Source organism: Oncorhynchus clarkii, chromosome 24, assembly GCF_045791955.1.
Source record: "Oncorhynchus clarkii lewisi isolate Uvic-CL-2024 chromosome 24, UVic_Ocla_1.0, whole genome shotgun sequence".
Lineage (NCBI taxonomy): Eukaryota > Metazoa > Chordata > Actinopteri > Salmoniformes > Salmonidae > Oncorhynchus > Oncorhynchus clarkii.
This window is the reverse complement of record NC_092170.1, coordinates 36,072,719-36,090,654: the sequence shown is the minus strand read 5'-3', so window position 1 is coordinate 36,090,654 and position 17,936 is coordinate 36,072,719. Positions and strand designations below refer to the sequence as shown.

Below are 17,936 nucleotides of genomic sequence, written 5' to 3'. Positions count from 1 at the left end.
CTCCTTTACCCAAATCCAGATAGCAGATGTTCTGAAAGAGCTGCAAAACCTGGACCCGTACAAATCAGCTGGGCTTGAGAATCTGGACCCTCTATTTCTGAAACTATCCGCCGCCATTGTCGCAACCCCTATTATCAGCCTGTTCAACCTCTTTCATATCGTGTGTGATCCCCAAGGACTGGAAAGCTGCCGCGGTCATCCCCCTCTTCAAAGGGGGAGACACCCTGGACCCAAACCGTTACAGACCTATATCCATCCTGCCCTGCCTATCTAAGGTCTTCGAAAGTCAACAAACAGATCACTGACCATCTCGAATCCCACCGTACCTTCTCCGCTGTGCAATCTGGTTTCCGAGCCGGTCACGGGTGCACCTCAGCCACGCTCAAGGTACTAAACGATATCATAACCGCCATCGATAAAAGACAGTACTGTGCAGCCGTCTTTATCGACCTGGCCAAGGCTTTCGACTCTGTCAATCACCATATTCTTATCGGCAGACTCAGTAGCCTCGGTTTTTCTAATGACTGCCTTGCCTGGTTCACCAACTACTTTGCAGACAGAGTTCAGTGTGTCAAATCGGAGGGCATGTTGTCCGGTCCTCTGGCAGTCTCTATGGGGGTGCCACAGGGTTCAATTCTCGGGCTGACTCTTTTCTCTGTATATATCAATGATGTTGCTCTTGCTGCAGGCGATTCCCTGATCCACCTCTACGCAGACGACACCATTCTGTATACTTCTGGCCGTTCCTTGGACACTGTGCTATCTAACCTCCAAACGAGCTTCAATGCCATACAACACTCCTTCCGTGGCCTCCAACTGCTCTTAAACGCTAGTAAAACCAAATGCATGCTTTTCAACCGTTCGCTGCCTGCACCCACTCACCCGACTAGCATCACCACCCTGGATGGTTCCGACCTAGGATATGTGGACATCTATAAGTACCTAGGTGTCTGGCTAGACTGTAAACTCTCCTTCCAGACTCATATCAAACATCTCCAATCCAAAATCAAATCTAGAATTGGCTTTCTATTTCGCAAAAAAAAGCCTCCTTCACTCACGCCGCCAAACTTAGCCTAGTAAAACTGACTATCCTACCGATCCTCGACTTCGGCGATGTCATCTACAAAATAGCTTCTAATACTCTACTCAGCAAACTGGATGCAGTTTATCACAGTGCCATCCGTTTGGTTACTAAAGCACCTTATACCACCCACCACTGCGACCTGCATGCTCTAGTCGGCTGGCCCTCGCTACATATTCGTCGCCTGACCCACTGGTTCCAGGTCATCTACAAGTCCATGCTAGGTAACGCTCCGCCGTATCTCAGTTCACTGGTCACAATGGCAACACCCACCCGGTGCACGCGCTCCAGCAGGTGTATCTCACTGATCATCCCTAAAGCCAACACCTCATTTGGCTGCCTTTCCTTCCAGTTCTCTGCTGCCTGTGATTTGGAACGAATTGCAAAAATCGTCGAAGTTGGAGACTTATCTCCCTCACCAACTTTAAACATCTGCTATCTGAGCAGCTAACCGATCGCTGCAGCTGTACATAGTCTATCGGTAAATAGCCCACCCAATTCACCTACCTCATCCCCATACTGTTTATATTTATTTACTTTTCTGCTCTTTTGCACACCAGTATCTCTACCTGCACATGACCATCTGATCATTTATCACTCCAGTGTTAATGCAAAAACAAAGTGTTGGAGAAGAAAGTAAAAGTGCAATATGTGCCATTTAAGACAGCTAACGTTTAACATATGAAAACTGGTGGTTCCTTTTAACATGAGTCTTCAATATTCCCAGGTAAGAAGTTTTAGGTTGTAGTTATTATAGAACTATTTCTCTCTATAGGATTTGTATTTCATGAACCTTTGACTATTGGATGTCTTTCAATTTGCAGAGGTTTTGTTTCCTGACTACTGAACATGACGGTTGAGCAGAATCTCTGGCCAATTAATGAAGCAATACGTCTCGAGGGGGTGTGGTATATGGCCAATATACCACGGCTAAGAGCTGTTCTTAGGCACGACGTAATGCGGAGTGCCTGGACTCAGCCCATAGCCGTGGTATATTGCCCATATACCACAAACCCCCGAGGTGCCTTATCGCTATTATAAACTGGTTACCAACGTAATTAGAGCAGTTAAAATAAATGTTGTGTCATACCCGTGGTATATGGCCTGATATACCACAGCTGTCAACCAATCTTCATTCAGGGCTCGAACCACCCAGTTTATACTAAACTACCAGAGAGGAAAGGAAAACAGCAGTACTTGTTTATTAAGATTGGATTTGAGTGGCAACAGTAGTGGTAGCAGACTGTGTATGTTTGTGGGGGTAGATTAGTGGTATCACGGTGGGTTGGTTCCCTCTGTCTTATTGAATTAGAAACACTGCCATTAGATTGTACTGATGACCTCCTTTATCAAGTGTGAGCCAGCCGTCACCATGGAGACCTGGGGAGGTGGAGCTGTGATGGAATGGGGAAAGGGAGAGCAGGCAAACGGAAGAGGAGAGAGAACCAGAGTACGGAAGGGGTAAAGAGATGGGAGAGAGGAATATATCTGATTGAGGTTGAGTGGGTTCCAATCAGTGACTCTGACCTGCTATCTCTCTTCTTCACTTCCAATCAATGACACTTAGCATGGAACCAGTGGTCTGAAGTGGCAGTGTGCAGGTTCAAGCCCAGCATTAACACACACGTCAACTAACCGTGTCTGTGTGTGTGTCAGAGGCTGCCTCTGAACCTGTCCTTTGGCCAGCGATAGCTAGTTAACCAACAGGACTGGCGCGCACAGGGTTCCCACAGAGTGGCGCGCACAGGGTTCCCACAGAGTGGCGCGCACAGGGTTCCCACAGAGTGGCGCGCACAGGGTTCCCACAGAGTGGCGCGCACTCTTGGCTTACTATGCTGCTGCAGTGTTCCTCTCAACAGTCAGCAGCTGAATCATTTATACCTGGCCTTATTCATTCTCTCTCGCTCTCCCTGCCTCGCTCTCCTGCCTCGCTCTCCCTGCCCCTCTCTCGCTCTCCCTGCCCCTCTCTCGCTCTCCCTGCCCCTCTCTCGCTCTCTCCTGCCCCTCTCTCCTGCCTCTCTCTCGCTCTCCCTGCCCCTCTCTCGCTCTCCCTGCCCCTCTCTCGCTCTCCCTGCCCCTCTCTCGCTCTCCCTGCCACTCTGCCATTCTTTCAATTCAATTCAATTCAAGGGCTTTATTGGCATGGGAAACATGTGTTAACATTGCCAAAGCAAGTGAGGTAGACAACATACAAAGTGAATATATAAAGTGAAAAACAACAAAAATTAACAGTAAACATTACACATACAGAGGTTTCAAAACAGTAAAGACATTACAAATGTCATATTATATATATATATACAGTGTTTTAACAATATACAAATGGTTAAAGGACACAAGATAAAATAAATAAGCATAAATATGGGTTGTATTTACAATGGTGTGTGTTCTTCACTGGTTGCCCTTTTCTCGTGGCAACAGGTCACAAATCTTGCTGCTGTGATGGCACACTGTGGAATTTCACCCAGTAGATATGGGAGTTTTTCAAATTTGGATTTGTTTTCGAATTCTTTGTGGATCTGTGTAATCTGAGGGAAATATGTCTCTCTAATATGGTCATACATTGGGCAGGAGGTTAGGAAGTGCAGCTCAGTTTCCACCTCATTTTGTGGGCAGTGAGCACATAGCCTGTCTTCTCTTGAGAGCCATGTCTGCCTACGGCGGCCTTTCTCAATAGCAAGGCTATGCTCACTGAGTCTGTACATAGTCAAAGCTTTCCTTAATTTTGGGTCAGTCACAGTGGTCAGGTATTCTGCCGCTGTGTACTCTCTGTTTAGGGCCAAATAGCATTCTAGTTTGCTCTGTTTTTTTGTTAATTCTTTCCAATGTGTCAAGTAATTATCTTTTTGTTTTCTCATGATTTGGTTTGGTCTAATTGTGCTGTTGTCCTGGGGCTCTGTAGGGTGTGTTTGTGAACAGAGCCCCAGGACCAGCTTGCTTAGGGGACTCTTCTCCAGGTTCATCTCTCTGTAGGTGATGGCTTTGTTATGGAAGGTTTGTGAATCACTTCCTTTTATGTGGTTGTAGAATTTAACGGCTCTTTTCTGGATTTTGATAATTAGTGGGTATCGGCCTAATTCTGCTCTGCATGCATTATTTGGTGTTCTACGTTGTACACGGAGGATATTTTTGCAGAATTCTGCGTGCAGAGTCTCAATTTGGTGTTTGTCCCATTTTGTGAAGTCTTGGTTCTCTCTCTGCCTCTCTCTGGGAAAGAGGGGGAAGGATTGAGAGTGAATCTGAAGAAAGGAGTGAGAGTTGTTGAAGATGAGGCGATGGATCAGTGCATGTTATCCTGTAGGCTTGTGATTGTGTGTGTCTGCACATAGCTGCTCTGCCTGGATGGAGCCTCAGGCCGTGTGTCTGCCTGGGGCCGTATAGGGTGGTAGGAGGAGGTAGAGAACAGTGGATGAGAGAGCGAGAGAGCGAGAGAGAGACGGTCTGCCAAATGTTGATGCATTAATTAAAAACAAATGTTTCCCCAAAACTCAATTACACAAAATATCCCCAGAACACAGTGCATTTGAACATGTTCACATTGCAACACCTTACGCCTATTGAAAACTACACTTTTTCAGTAGCCTTGTAGAAAGTCTAGATCCCTGACCCTGCTGAGTCTAGAACCCCCCCCCCCCCCCCCCCCCTGACCCTACGAACAAGGGAGCGAGAGGGATGCACATGGGGGCACCTTTATTTTCTATCAGCAGCAGGAGGTGATCCTGTCAAGGCCTGATTAATCAGACACAGAGCAACACACACACACACACACACACACACACACACACACACACACACACACACACACACACACACACACACACACACACACACACACACTGAGTCAACACTAAATAACATGTACACAGTCTACACTCAGCAGTAAAATACATATGGGGCACACAAATCGGAGCACCACTCTGGCTGACTGACTGACTGACTGACTGGCTGACTGGCGCGCACACTTGACTCTCAACACATTTGCTGTGATTAGCTTATCTGTGTATTGATCCATTGCTTGGTGGATAATTAGGCAAATCCCTCTCTCTCTCCCCCTCTCTCCCCCTCTCTCTCTCTCTCTCTCTCGATCCCTCTCTCTCTCTCTCGATCCCTCTCTCTCTCTCTCGATCCCTCTCTCTCTCTCGATCCCTCTCTCTCTCTCGATCCCTCTCTCTCTCGATCTCTCTCCCTCTCTCGATCTCTCTCTCTCTCTCTCGATCCCTCTCTCTCTCGATCCCTCTCTCTCTCGATCCCTCTCTCTCTCGATCCCTCTCTCTCTCTCTCTCGATCCCTCTCTCTCTCTCTCTCGATCCCTCTCTCTCTCTCTCTCGATCCCTCTCTCTCTCTCTCGATCCCTCTCTCTCTCTCTCTCGATCCCTCTCTCTCTCTCTCGATCCCTCTCTCTCTCTCTCGATCCCTCTCTCTCTCTCTCGATCCCTCTCTCTCTCTCGATCCCTCTCTCTCTCTCGATCTCTCTCTCGATCTCTCCCCCTCTCTCCCCCTCTCTCTCCCTCTCTCTCTCCATCTCTCTCTCCCTCTCTCTCTCTCTCTCCCTCTCTCTCGATCCCTCTCTCTCTCGATCCCTCTCTCTCTCTCGATCCCTCTCTCTCTCTCGATCCCTCTCTCTCTCTCTCTCTCTCGATCCCTCTCTCTCTCTCTCTCGATCCCTCTCTCTCTCTCGATCCCTCTCTCTCTCTCTCGATCCCTCTCTCTCTCTCGATCCCTCTCTCTCTCTCTCGATCCCTCTCTCGAGATCTCTTCCTCTCGAGATCTCTTCCTCTCGAGATCTCTTCCTCTCGAGATCTCTTCCTCTCGATCTCTTCCTCTCGAGATCTCTTCCTCTCGAGATCTCTTCCTCTCGAGATCTCTTCCTCTCGAGATCTCTTCCTCTCGAGATCTCTTCCTCTCGAGATCTTTTCCTCTCTCGATCTTTTCCTCTCTTGATCTTTTCCTCTCTTGATCTCGATCTCTCTCTCTCTCCCCCTCTCTCCCCCTCTCTCCCTCCCCCTCTCTCTCCCTCTCTCTCTCCCCCTCTCTCTCCCTCTCTCTCTCTCCCTCTCTCTCTCCATCTCCCTCTCTCTCTCGATCTCCCTCTCTCTCGATCTCCCTCTCTCTCGATCTCCCTCTCTCTCGATCCCTCTCTCTCTCGATCCCTCTCTCTCTCGATCCCTCTCTCTCTCGATCCCTCTCTCTCTCGATCCCTCTCTCTCTCGATCCCTCTCTCTCGATCTCTCTCTCTCGATATCTCTCTCTCTCTCGATATCTCTCTCTCTCTCTCTCTCTCTCGATATCTCTCTCTCTCTCTCTCTCTCGAGATCCCTCTCTCTCTCTCTCTCTCTCTCTCTCTCTCTCTCTCGAGATCCCTCTCTCTCTCTCTCTCTCTCTCTCGAGATCCCTCTCTCTCTCTCTCTCGAGATCCCTCTCTCTCTCTCTCGAGATCTCTCTCTCTCTCTCTCGAGATCTCTCTCTCTCTCTCTCTCTCTCTCTCTCTCGAGATCCCTCTCTCTCGAGATCCCTCTCTCTCTCTCTCTCTCTCGAGATCTCTTCCTCTCTTGATCTCGATCCCCCTCTCTCTCTCTCTCTCTCTCTCGATCCCTCTCTCGATCCCTCTCTCGATCCCTCTCTCTCTCTCGATCCCTCTCTCGATCCCTCTCTCTCTCTCTCGATCCCTCTCTCTCTCTCCGTCTCTCGATCCCTCTCTCTCTCTCTCGATCCCTCTCTCTCTCTCTCTCGATCCCTCTCTCGATCTCTCTCTCTCTTCCTCTCGATCTCTCTCTCTTCCTCTCGATCTCTCTCTCTCGATCTCTATCTTTTTGTTCCTTCTCAGTGGCAGAGGGTGTGTTTTGCTTTGCTGCCTCCATTGTTTTGCTGGTGTGCATTGGGGCTACGCCTGTCTGAGGGTTGCTTTGCATGGACACACACACACACACAGATGCCTACATATACACACATACAGAGACCTATACACTGAGTGTACAAAACATTAGGAACACCTCCCTACTATTGAGTTGCCATGTTGACTCCAAGTTCTCTGGATGTCCTTTAGGCGGTGGACCATTCTTGATACACAAAGGAAGCTGTTGAGCGTGAAAAACCCAGCAGCGTTGCAGTTCTTGACCCACTCTAAATGACACAAATACACAATCCATGTCTCAATTGTGTCGAGGCTTAAAAATCCTTCATTAACCCGTCTCCTCCCCTTCATCTACACACTGATAGAATTGGATTTAACAGGTGATTTCAACAAGGGGTGAATCCAGGTAAAAGCTCTGTCATGGAAAGACAGCTTTTACCAGAATGTTTTGTACCCTCAGTGTACATAAACACACATCAATTAATACAACTGTGAACATGCAACTCTATCTCACACACACACACTAGTACAACCGTTCAGCATAAGATCCCTCAACATAAACGAACACAGGCCTCTACCATGACTGTGATTGATGCGCTTCTTTATAATCATGATCTGTTGCTGTTTTAATTTCAGATTTGCATATCCACTCCCACCTCTTCCTCATTTGCATACAACGAGAATGGCGAGCGGGCACCCCACTGACAAATACAGTTTCATGTACCAACCAGACACGCACAAGAGGTACGACACACACACACACACACGAGGTGCAATACACACACACACACACACACACACACACAAGGTGCAATACACACACACACACACACACAAGGTACAATACACACACAAGGTAACACACACACACACAAGGTAACACACACACACACACACACACACAAGGTAACACACACACACAAGGTAACACACACACACAAGGTAACACACACACACACACACACAAGGTAACACACACACACAGTAACACACACACACACACAAGGTAACACACACACAAGGTAACACACACACACACACAAGGTAACACACACACACAAGGTAACACACACACACAAGGTAACACACACACACACAAGGTAACACAAACACACACACAAGGTAACACACACACAAGGTAACACACACACACACACACAAGGTAACACACACACACACACACACACACAAGGTAACACACACACACACACACACACACAAGGTAACACACACACACACACACAAGGTAACACACACACACACACACACAAGGTCACACACACACACAAGGTAACACACACACACACAAGGTACACACACACAAGGTAACACACACACACACACACACACAAGGTAACACACAAACACACAAGGTAACACACACACACACAAGGTAACACACAAGGTAACACACACACACACACAAGGTAACACACACGGTAACACACAAGGTAACACACACACACACACACACGGAATAACACACACACACACGGAATAACACACACACACAAGGTATAACACACACACACAAGGTAAATAACGCACACACAAGGTATAACACACACACAAGGTATAACACACACAAGGTATAACACACACACAAGGTATAACATACACAAGGTATAACACACACACACACAAGGTATAACATACACAAGGTATAACACACACACTCACACAAGTTATAACACACACACAAGTTATAACACACACACTCACACAAGGTATAACACACACACACAAGGTATAACACACACACACACACAAAGTATAACATACACACAAGGTTAAACACACACACACAAGGTATAACACACACACACACACACACACACAAGGTGTATAACACACACAAGGTATAACACACACACCCACACACACAAGGTATAACACACACACACACAAGATATAACACACACACAAGGTATAACACACACGCACACAAGGTATAACACACACACACCCAAGGTATAACACACACACACACACAAGGTATAACACACACACACACACACACAAGGTATAACACACACACGGTATAACACACACACACACAAGGTATAACACACACACACACACACACGGTATAACACACCCACACAAGGTATAACACACACACAAGTTATAACACGGTATAACACACACACACACACGGTATAACACACACACACACAAGGTATAACACACACACACAAGGTATAACACACACACACAAGGTATACCACACACACGGTATAACACACACACACAAGGTATAACACACACACGGTATAACATACACAAACACAAGGTATAACACACACACACACACAAGGTATAACACACACACACACACAAGGTATAACACACACACACAAGGTATAACAAACACAAGGTATAACACACACACACACACAAGGTATAACACATACACAAGGTATAACACACACACACAAGGTATAACGCACACACACACACACACAAGGTATAACACACACACACACACACAAGGTATAACATACACACACACACACAAGGTATAACACACACACACACAAGGTATAACACACAAACACACACACACAAGGTATAACACACACACACGCAAGGTATAACACACACACACACACACAAGGTATAACACACACACAAACAAGGTATAACACACAAACAAGGTATAACACACACACACACACACAAGGTATAACACCCACACACACACACACAAGGTATAACACACACACACACACAAGGTATAACACACACAAGGTATAACACACACACAAGGTATAACACACACACAAGGTATAACACACACAAAGTATAACACACACACACACAAGGTATCACACACACAAGGTATAACACACACAACGTATAACACACACACACACGGTATAACACACACAAACACACAAGGTATAACGCACACACACACACACACACACACACACAAGGTATAACACACACACACACACACACACAAGGTATAACATACACAAACACACAAGGTATAACGCACACACACACACACACACACACACACAAGGTATAACACACACACACACACACACACACACACAAGGTATAACACACACACACAAGGTATAACACACACACACACAAGGAATAACACACACAAGGAATAACACACACACAAGGTATAACACACACACAAGGTATAACACACACATACACAAGGTATAACATACACAAGGTATAACACACACACACAAAAGGTATAACACACACAAGGTATAACACACACACAAGGTATAACACACACACTCACACAAGTTATAACACACACACGCACACAAGTTATAACACACACACACACACACACAAGGTATAACACACACACACACACAAGGTATAACACACACACTCACACAAGTTAAAACACACCCACACACACAAGGTATAACACACACACACAAGGTATAACACACACACTCACACAAGTTATAACACACACACTCACACAAGGTATAACACACACACACAAGGTATAACACACACACAAGGTTAAACACACACCGACAAGGTATAACACACACACACACACACACACAAGGTGTATAACACACACAAGGTATAACACACACACTCACACAAGTTAAAACACACCCACACACACAAGGTATAACACACACACACACAAGGTATAACACACACACACACACACACAAGGTATAACACACACACACACACACACAAGATATAACACACACACAAGGTATAACACTCACACACACAAGGTATAACACACTCACACACACAAGGTATAACACACACACACACACAAGGTATAACACACACACACACACACAAGGTATAACACACACACACACACAATGTATAACACACACACAAGGTATAACACACACACAAGGTTTAACACACGCACAAGGTATAACACACACACACACACGCACAAGGTATAACACACACACAAGGTATAACACACACACACACACAAGATATAACACACACACACACAAGGTATGACACACACACACACAAGGTATAACACACACACAAGGTATAATACACACACACACACAAGGTATAATACACACACACACACACAATGTATAATACACACACACACACACACAGAAGGTATAATACACACACACAAGGTATAGCACACACACACAAGGTATAACACACACACACAAGGTATAACACACACATGGTATAACACACACACACACACACACAAGGTATAACACACACACACACACACACAATGAATAACACACACACACAATGAATAACACACACACACAAAGAATAACACACACACACAAGGTATAACACACACAAGGTATTACACACACACACAAGGCATAACACACATACACAAGGTATAACATACGCAAGGTATAAAACACACACACACAAGGTATAACATACACAAGGTATAACACACACACACACAAGGTATAACACACACACACACACAAGGTATAACACACACACGCACACAAGTTATAACACACACACGCACACAAGTTATAACACACACACTCACACAAGTTATAACACACACACTCACACAAGTTATAACACACACACACAAGGTATAACACACACACACACACACAAGGTGTATAACACACACAAGGTATAACATACACAAGGTATAACACACACACACACAAGGTATAACACACACACACACAAGGTATAACACACACACACACACACACACAAGGTATAACACACACAAGCACACAAGTTATAACACACACACTCACACAAGTTATAACACACACACTCACACAAGTTATAACACACACACACAAGGTATAACACACACACACACACACACACAAGTTAAAACACACCCACACACACAAGGTATAACACACACACAAACAAGGTATAACACACACACACACACACAATGTATAACACACACACGCAAGGTATAACACACACACGCAAGGTATAACACACACACAAGGTATAACACACACACAAGGTATAACACACACACAAGGTATAACACACACAAGGTATAACACACACGCACAAGGTATAACACACACACACGCACAAGGTAAAACACACACACACACACAAGGTATAACACACACACACACACAAGGTATGACACACAAGGTATAACACACACACACACACAAGGTATAACACACACACACAAGGTATGACACACACACACACACAAGGTATAACACACACACACACACACAAGGTATAACACACACACACACACAAGGTATAACACATACACACACAAGGTATAACACACACACACACACACAAGGTATAACACACACACACAAGGTATAACACACACACAAACACAAGGTATAACACACACACACACAAGGTATAATACACACACAAGGTATAATACACACACACACACACACAGAAGGTATAATACACACACACACAAGTTATAATACACACACACACACACACACACAAGGTATAACACAAACACACACACAAGATATAACACACACACACACACAAATTATAACACACACACACACACAAGACATAACACACACACACACACACACAAGGTATAACACACATACACACACAAGGTATAACACACACACACACACAAACACACAAGGTATAACACACACACACACAATACATAACACACACACACACACAAGGTATAACACACACACACACACACACACAAGGTATAACACACACACACACAAGGTATAACACACATACACACACAAGGTATAGCACACACACAAACACACACACAATGAATAACACACACACACAAAGAATAACACACACACACAAGGTATAACACACGCAAGGTATAACACACACACACACAAGGTATAACATACACAAGGTATAACACACACACACACACACAAGGTATAACACACACAAGCACACAAGTTATAACACACACACGCACACAAGTTATAACACACACACTCACACAAGTTATAACACACACACTCACACAAGTTATAACACACACACACAAGGTATAACACACACACACACACACACACACAAGGTGTATAACACACAGGGTATAACACACAGACTCACACAAGTTAAAACACACCCACATACACAAGGTATAACACACAAACAAGGTATAATACACAAACACACACACAAGGTGTAACACACACACAAGGTATAACACACACACACACAAGGTTTAACACACAAGCACACAAGGTATAACACACACACACACAAGGTATAACACACATACACAAGGTATAACACACACACGGTATAACACACACACACACAAGGTATAACACACACACACAAGGTATAACACACACACACAAGGTATAACACACACAAGCACAAGGTATAACACACACACACACTCAAGGTATAACACACACACACACAAGGTATAACACACACACAAGGTATAACACACACACACACACAAGGTATAACACACACAAGCACAAGGTATAACACACACACACAAGGTACACAGGATATAACACACACACACAAGGTATAACACACACACACACCAGGTATAACACACACACACAAGGTATAACACACACACACAATGTATAACACACACACCCCAGGTATAACACACACACACAAGGTATAACACACACACACACACACAAGGTATAACACACACACAAGGTATGACACACTCACAAGGTATAACACACACACTCACACAAGGTATAACACACCCACACACACAAGGTATAACACACACACTCACACACACAAGGTATAACACACTCACACACACAAGGTATAACACACACACACACAAGGTATAACACACACACACACACAAGGTTTAACACACACACACATAAGGTATAACACACACAAGCACAAGGTATAACACACACACACACAAGGTATAACACACACACACACAAGGTATAACACACACACAAGGTATAACGCACACACACAAGGTATAACACACACACACACAAGGCATAACACACACACACACACATAAGGTATAACACACACAAGCACAAGGTATAACACACACACACACAAGGTATAACACACACACACACACACAATGTATAACACACACACACCAGGTATAACACACACACACACCCCAGGTATAACACACACACACACAAGGTATAACACACACACACACACACACAAGGTATAACACACACACAAGGTATGACACACTCACAAGGTATAACACACACACTCACACAAGGTATAACACACCCACACACACAAGGTATAACACACACACACACACCCACACACACACCCACACACACAAGGTATAACACACACACACACACAAGGTATAACACACACACACACACACACACACAAGGTATAACACACACACACACAAGGCATAACACACACACACATAAGGTATAACACACACAAGCACAAGGTATAACACACACACACACACAAGGTATAACACACACACACACACACAAGGTATAACACACACACAAGGTATAACGCACACACACAAGGTATAACACACACACACACAAGGCATAACACACACACACATAAGGTATAACACACACAAGCACAAGGTATAACACACACACACACAAGGTATAACACACACACACACACACAAGGTATAACACACACACACACAGTCTTTCTCCATCCCCTATCTCTCTCTCTCTCTCTTCTATCACAGTCTCTCTCTCTCTCTCTTCTATCACAGTCTCTCTCTCTCTTCCTCTCTCCTATCACAGTCTTTCTCCATCCCCTATCTCTCTCTTTCTCTCTTCTATTACAGTCTCTCTCTCTCTCCTATCACAGTCAATCTCTATCTTCTATCACAGTTAATCTCTCTCTCTCGCTCTCTCTTCTATCACAGTCTCTCTCTCGCTCTTTCTTCTATCACAGTCTCTCTCTCTCGCTCTCTTCTATCACAGTCTATATCTCACTCTCTTCTATCACAGTCTCTCTCTCGCTCTCTCTTCTATCACAGTCTCTCTCTCTCTCTCTCTCCTATCACAGTCTCTCTCTCTCTCGCTCTCTCTTCTATCACAGTCTCTCTCTCTCTCGCTCTCTCTTCTATCACAGTCTCTCTCTCTCGCTCTCTCTTCTATCAGTCTCTTTCTCTCTCGCTCTCGTCTATCACAGTCTCTCTCTCTTGCTCTCTCTTCTATTTCAGTCTCTCTCTTCTATCGCAGTCTCTCTCTTGCTCTCTTTTCTATCACAGTCTCTCTCTCTCGCTCTCTTTTCTATCACAGTATCACCCTCTCTCTCTATCTCTCTTCTATCACAGTCAATCTCTCTCTCTCGCTCTCTCTTCTATCACAGTCTCTCTCTCGCTCTCTCTTCTTTCAGTCTCTCTCTCTCGCTCTCTTCTATCAGTCTCTCTCTCTCCTATCACAGTCTCTCTCTCTCTCTCGCTCTCTCTTCTATCACAGTCTCTCTCTCTCTCTCGCTCTCTCTTCTATCACAGTCTCTCTCTCTCTCTCGCTCTCTCTTCTATCACAGTCTCTCTCTCGCTCTCTCTTCTATCACAGTCTCTCTCTCTCTCTCGCTCTCTCTTCTATCACAGTCTCTCTCTCTTAATTTCTTATGGCTGCAGGGTCAGTATTGAGTAGCTTGGATGAAAAGGTGCCCATTGTAAACGGCCAGGTCCTCAGTCTCAGTTGCTAATATATGCATATTATTATTAGTATTGGATAGAAAACACTCTAAAGTTTCCAAAACTGTAAAATATTGTCTGTGAGTATAACAGAACTGACATTGCAGGCGAAACCCTGAGGAAAATCAAACCAGGAAGTGGCTTCTATTTTGAAAACTCCATGTTCCATAGCCTCCCTTTCCTCCATTTAAAGGTATATCAGCCAGATTCCTTTTCCTATCACTTATTCAAGGTGTCAACAGTCTTCAGACAAAGTTTCAGGCTTTTATTTTGAAAAATGAGCCAGAAAGATAACATCGCGTTAAGTGGTTGCATGAGTTTGGGCTGCCATTGCCTTTCCCTGATTTAAAGTAACTCCGCTTTTTTCTCCATCAACCAGGGTAACGAATTCAAATGTACCACCGTTTATTCCCAATGAGCTGTTGGAGAGCGAGTTAATGCGCTTTGGGAAGTTATGTAGTTTCAAACACCCGGCTTAGAAACAGGTCATGTCGTTTCAAACACCCGGCTCAGAAACAGGTTATGTCGTTTCAAACACCCGGCTCAGAAACAGGTCATTTCGTTTCAAACTCCCGGCTCAGAAACAGGTTATTTCGTTTCAAACACCCGGCTCTGAAACAGGTCATGTCATTTCAAACACCCAACTCTGAAACAGGTTATGTCATTTCAAACACCCGGCTCTGAAACAGGTCATGTCGTTTCAAACACCCGGCTCTGAAACAGGTCATGTCATTTCAAACACCCAACTCTGAAACAGGTTATGTCGTTTCAAACACCCGGCTCTGAAACAGGTTATGTCGTTTCAAACACCCGGCTCTGAAACACGTCATGTCGTTTCAAACACCCAACTCTGAAACAGGTTATGTCGTTTCAAACACCCGGCTCTGAAACAGGTTATGACGTTTCAAACACCCGGCTCTGAAACAGGTTATGTCGTTTCAAACACCCGGCTCTGAAACAGGTTATGTCGTTTCAAACACCCGGCTCTGAAACAGGTTATGTTATTTCGGCGACAGGTGTTTATGTTTTTGGACTCACCGGAGCAGACTTTGGAGTTTAAAGAGTCATTATGACAGTAGAATGTATATGGTTTATGCTAGTACGGGTAGTCAACAGTGTTTTGAGTGTGGGGATGTTGGCCATAAGTGACATGCTTAACCGAAAAGGGAGAAGGCGGAGTGAGGGGCGCAGGTGGTCCTCGTAACGCCTGGGCCCACTGATGTAGGGAGAGGTGGACCGACAGTGGTAGAGCAGTCACAAGCACCTGTTGCTTAGGAACAAGTTGTCCGTGTTGAGGGCACGGAGTTGCAGCTTGTACCAGAGGGGAACATAGCATCTGTTATGCGGCAGAAACATATTCTTGTAGGAGGTAAGGATGGATCTGAGGAGCCATTTCCCCAGACTGGTGAGGAGATACCCAGTACAAGTCATGGGGTACAGGAGGGGTTCAGGTGGAGCAAGTCTCCCAGGTAGTGGAGGAGATGCCTGGTATGAGTGATGGGGTACATGAGGGGTTCAGGAGGGGCTAGTCTCCCAGGTAGTGGAGATGTCAAATCAAATCATATTGTATTTGTCACATACACATGGTTAGCAGATGTTAATGCGAGTGTAGCGAAATGCTTGTGCTTCTAGTTCCGACAATGCAGTAATAACCAACAAGTAATCTAGCTAACAATTCCAAAACTACTACCTTATAGACACAAGTGTAAGGGGATAAAGAATATGTACATAAAGATATATGAATGAGTGATGGTACAGAGCGGCATAGGCAAGATACAGTAGATGGTATTGAGTGCAGTATATACATATGAGATGAGTATGTAAACAAAGTGGCATAGTTAAAGTGGCTAGTGATACATGTATTACATAAAGATGCAGTAGATGATATAGAGTACAGTATATACGTATACATATGAGATGAATAATGGAGGGTATGTAAACATTATATTAGGTACCATTGTTTAAAGTGGCTAGTGATACAGTGCCTTGCGAAAGTATTCGGCCCCCTTGAACTTTGCGACCTTTTGCCACATTTCAGGCTTCAAACATAAAGATAAAAAACTGTATTTTTTTGTGAAGAATCAACAACAAGTGGGACACAATCATGAAGTGGAACGACATTTATTGGATATTTCAAACTTTTTTAACAAATCAAAAACTGAAAGACTGGGCGTGCAAAATTATTCAGCCCCTTTACTTTCAGTGCAGCAAACTCTCTCCAGAAGTTCAGTGAGGATCTCTGAATGATCCAATGTTGACCTAAATGACTAATGATGATAAATACAATCCACCTGTGTGTAATCAAGTCTCCGTATAAATGCACCTGCACTGTGATAGTCTCAGAGGTCCGTTAAAAGCGCAGAGAGCATCATGAA

General features: G+C 44.6%; 1 protein-coding gene across 1 annotated transcript in view; it reads left to right on the top strand.

The window, feature by feature from the left end:
* LOC139382864 (protein FAM168A-like) overlaps nt 1-17,936 on the top strand; it is a 115,767-nt gene that overhangs the window by 7,203 nt on the left and 90,628 nt on the right. Inside the window, exon 2 of the mRNA XM_071127104.1 lies at nt 7,569-7,676. Coding sequence (XP_070983205.1) covers nt 7,615-7,676 — 62 coding nt within the window. The 5' untranslated portion in view covers nt 7,569-7,614. The remainder of the gene's footprint in view (nt 1-7,568; nt 7,677-17,936) is intronic.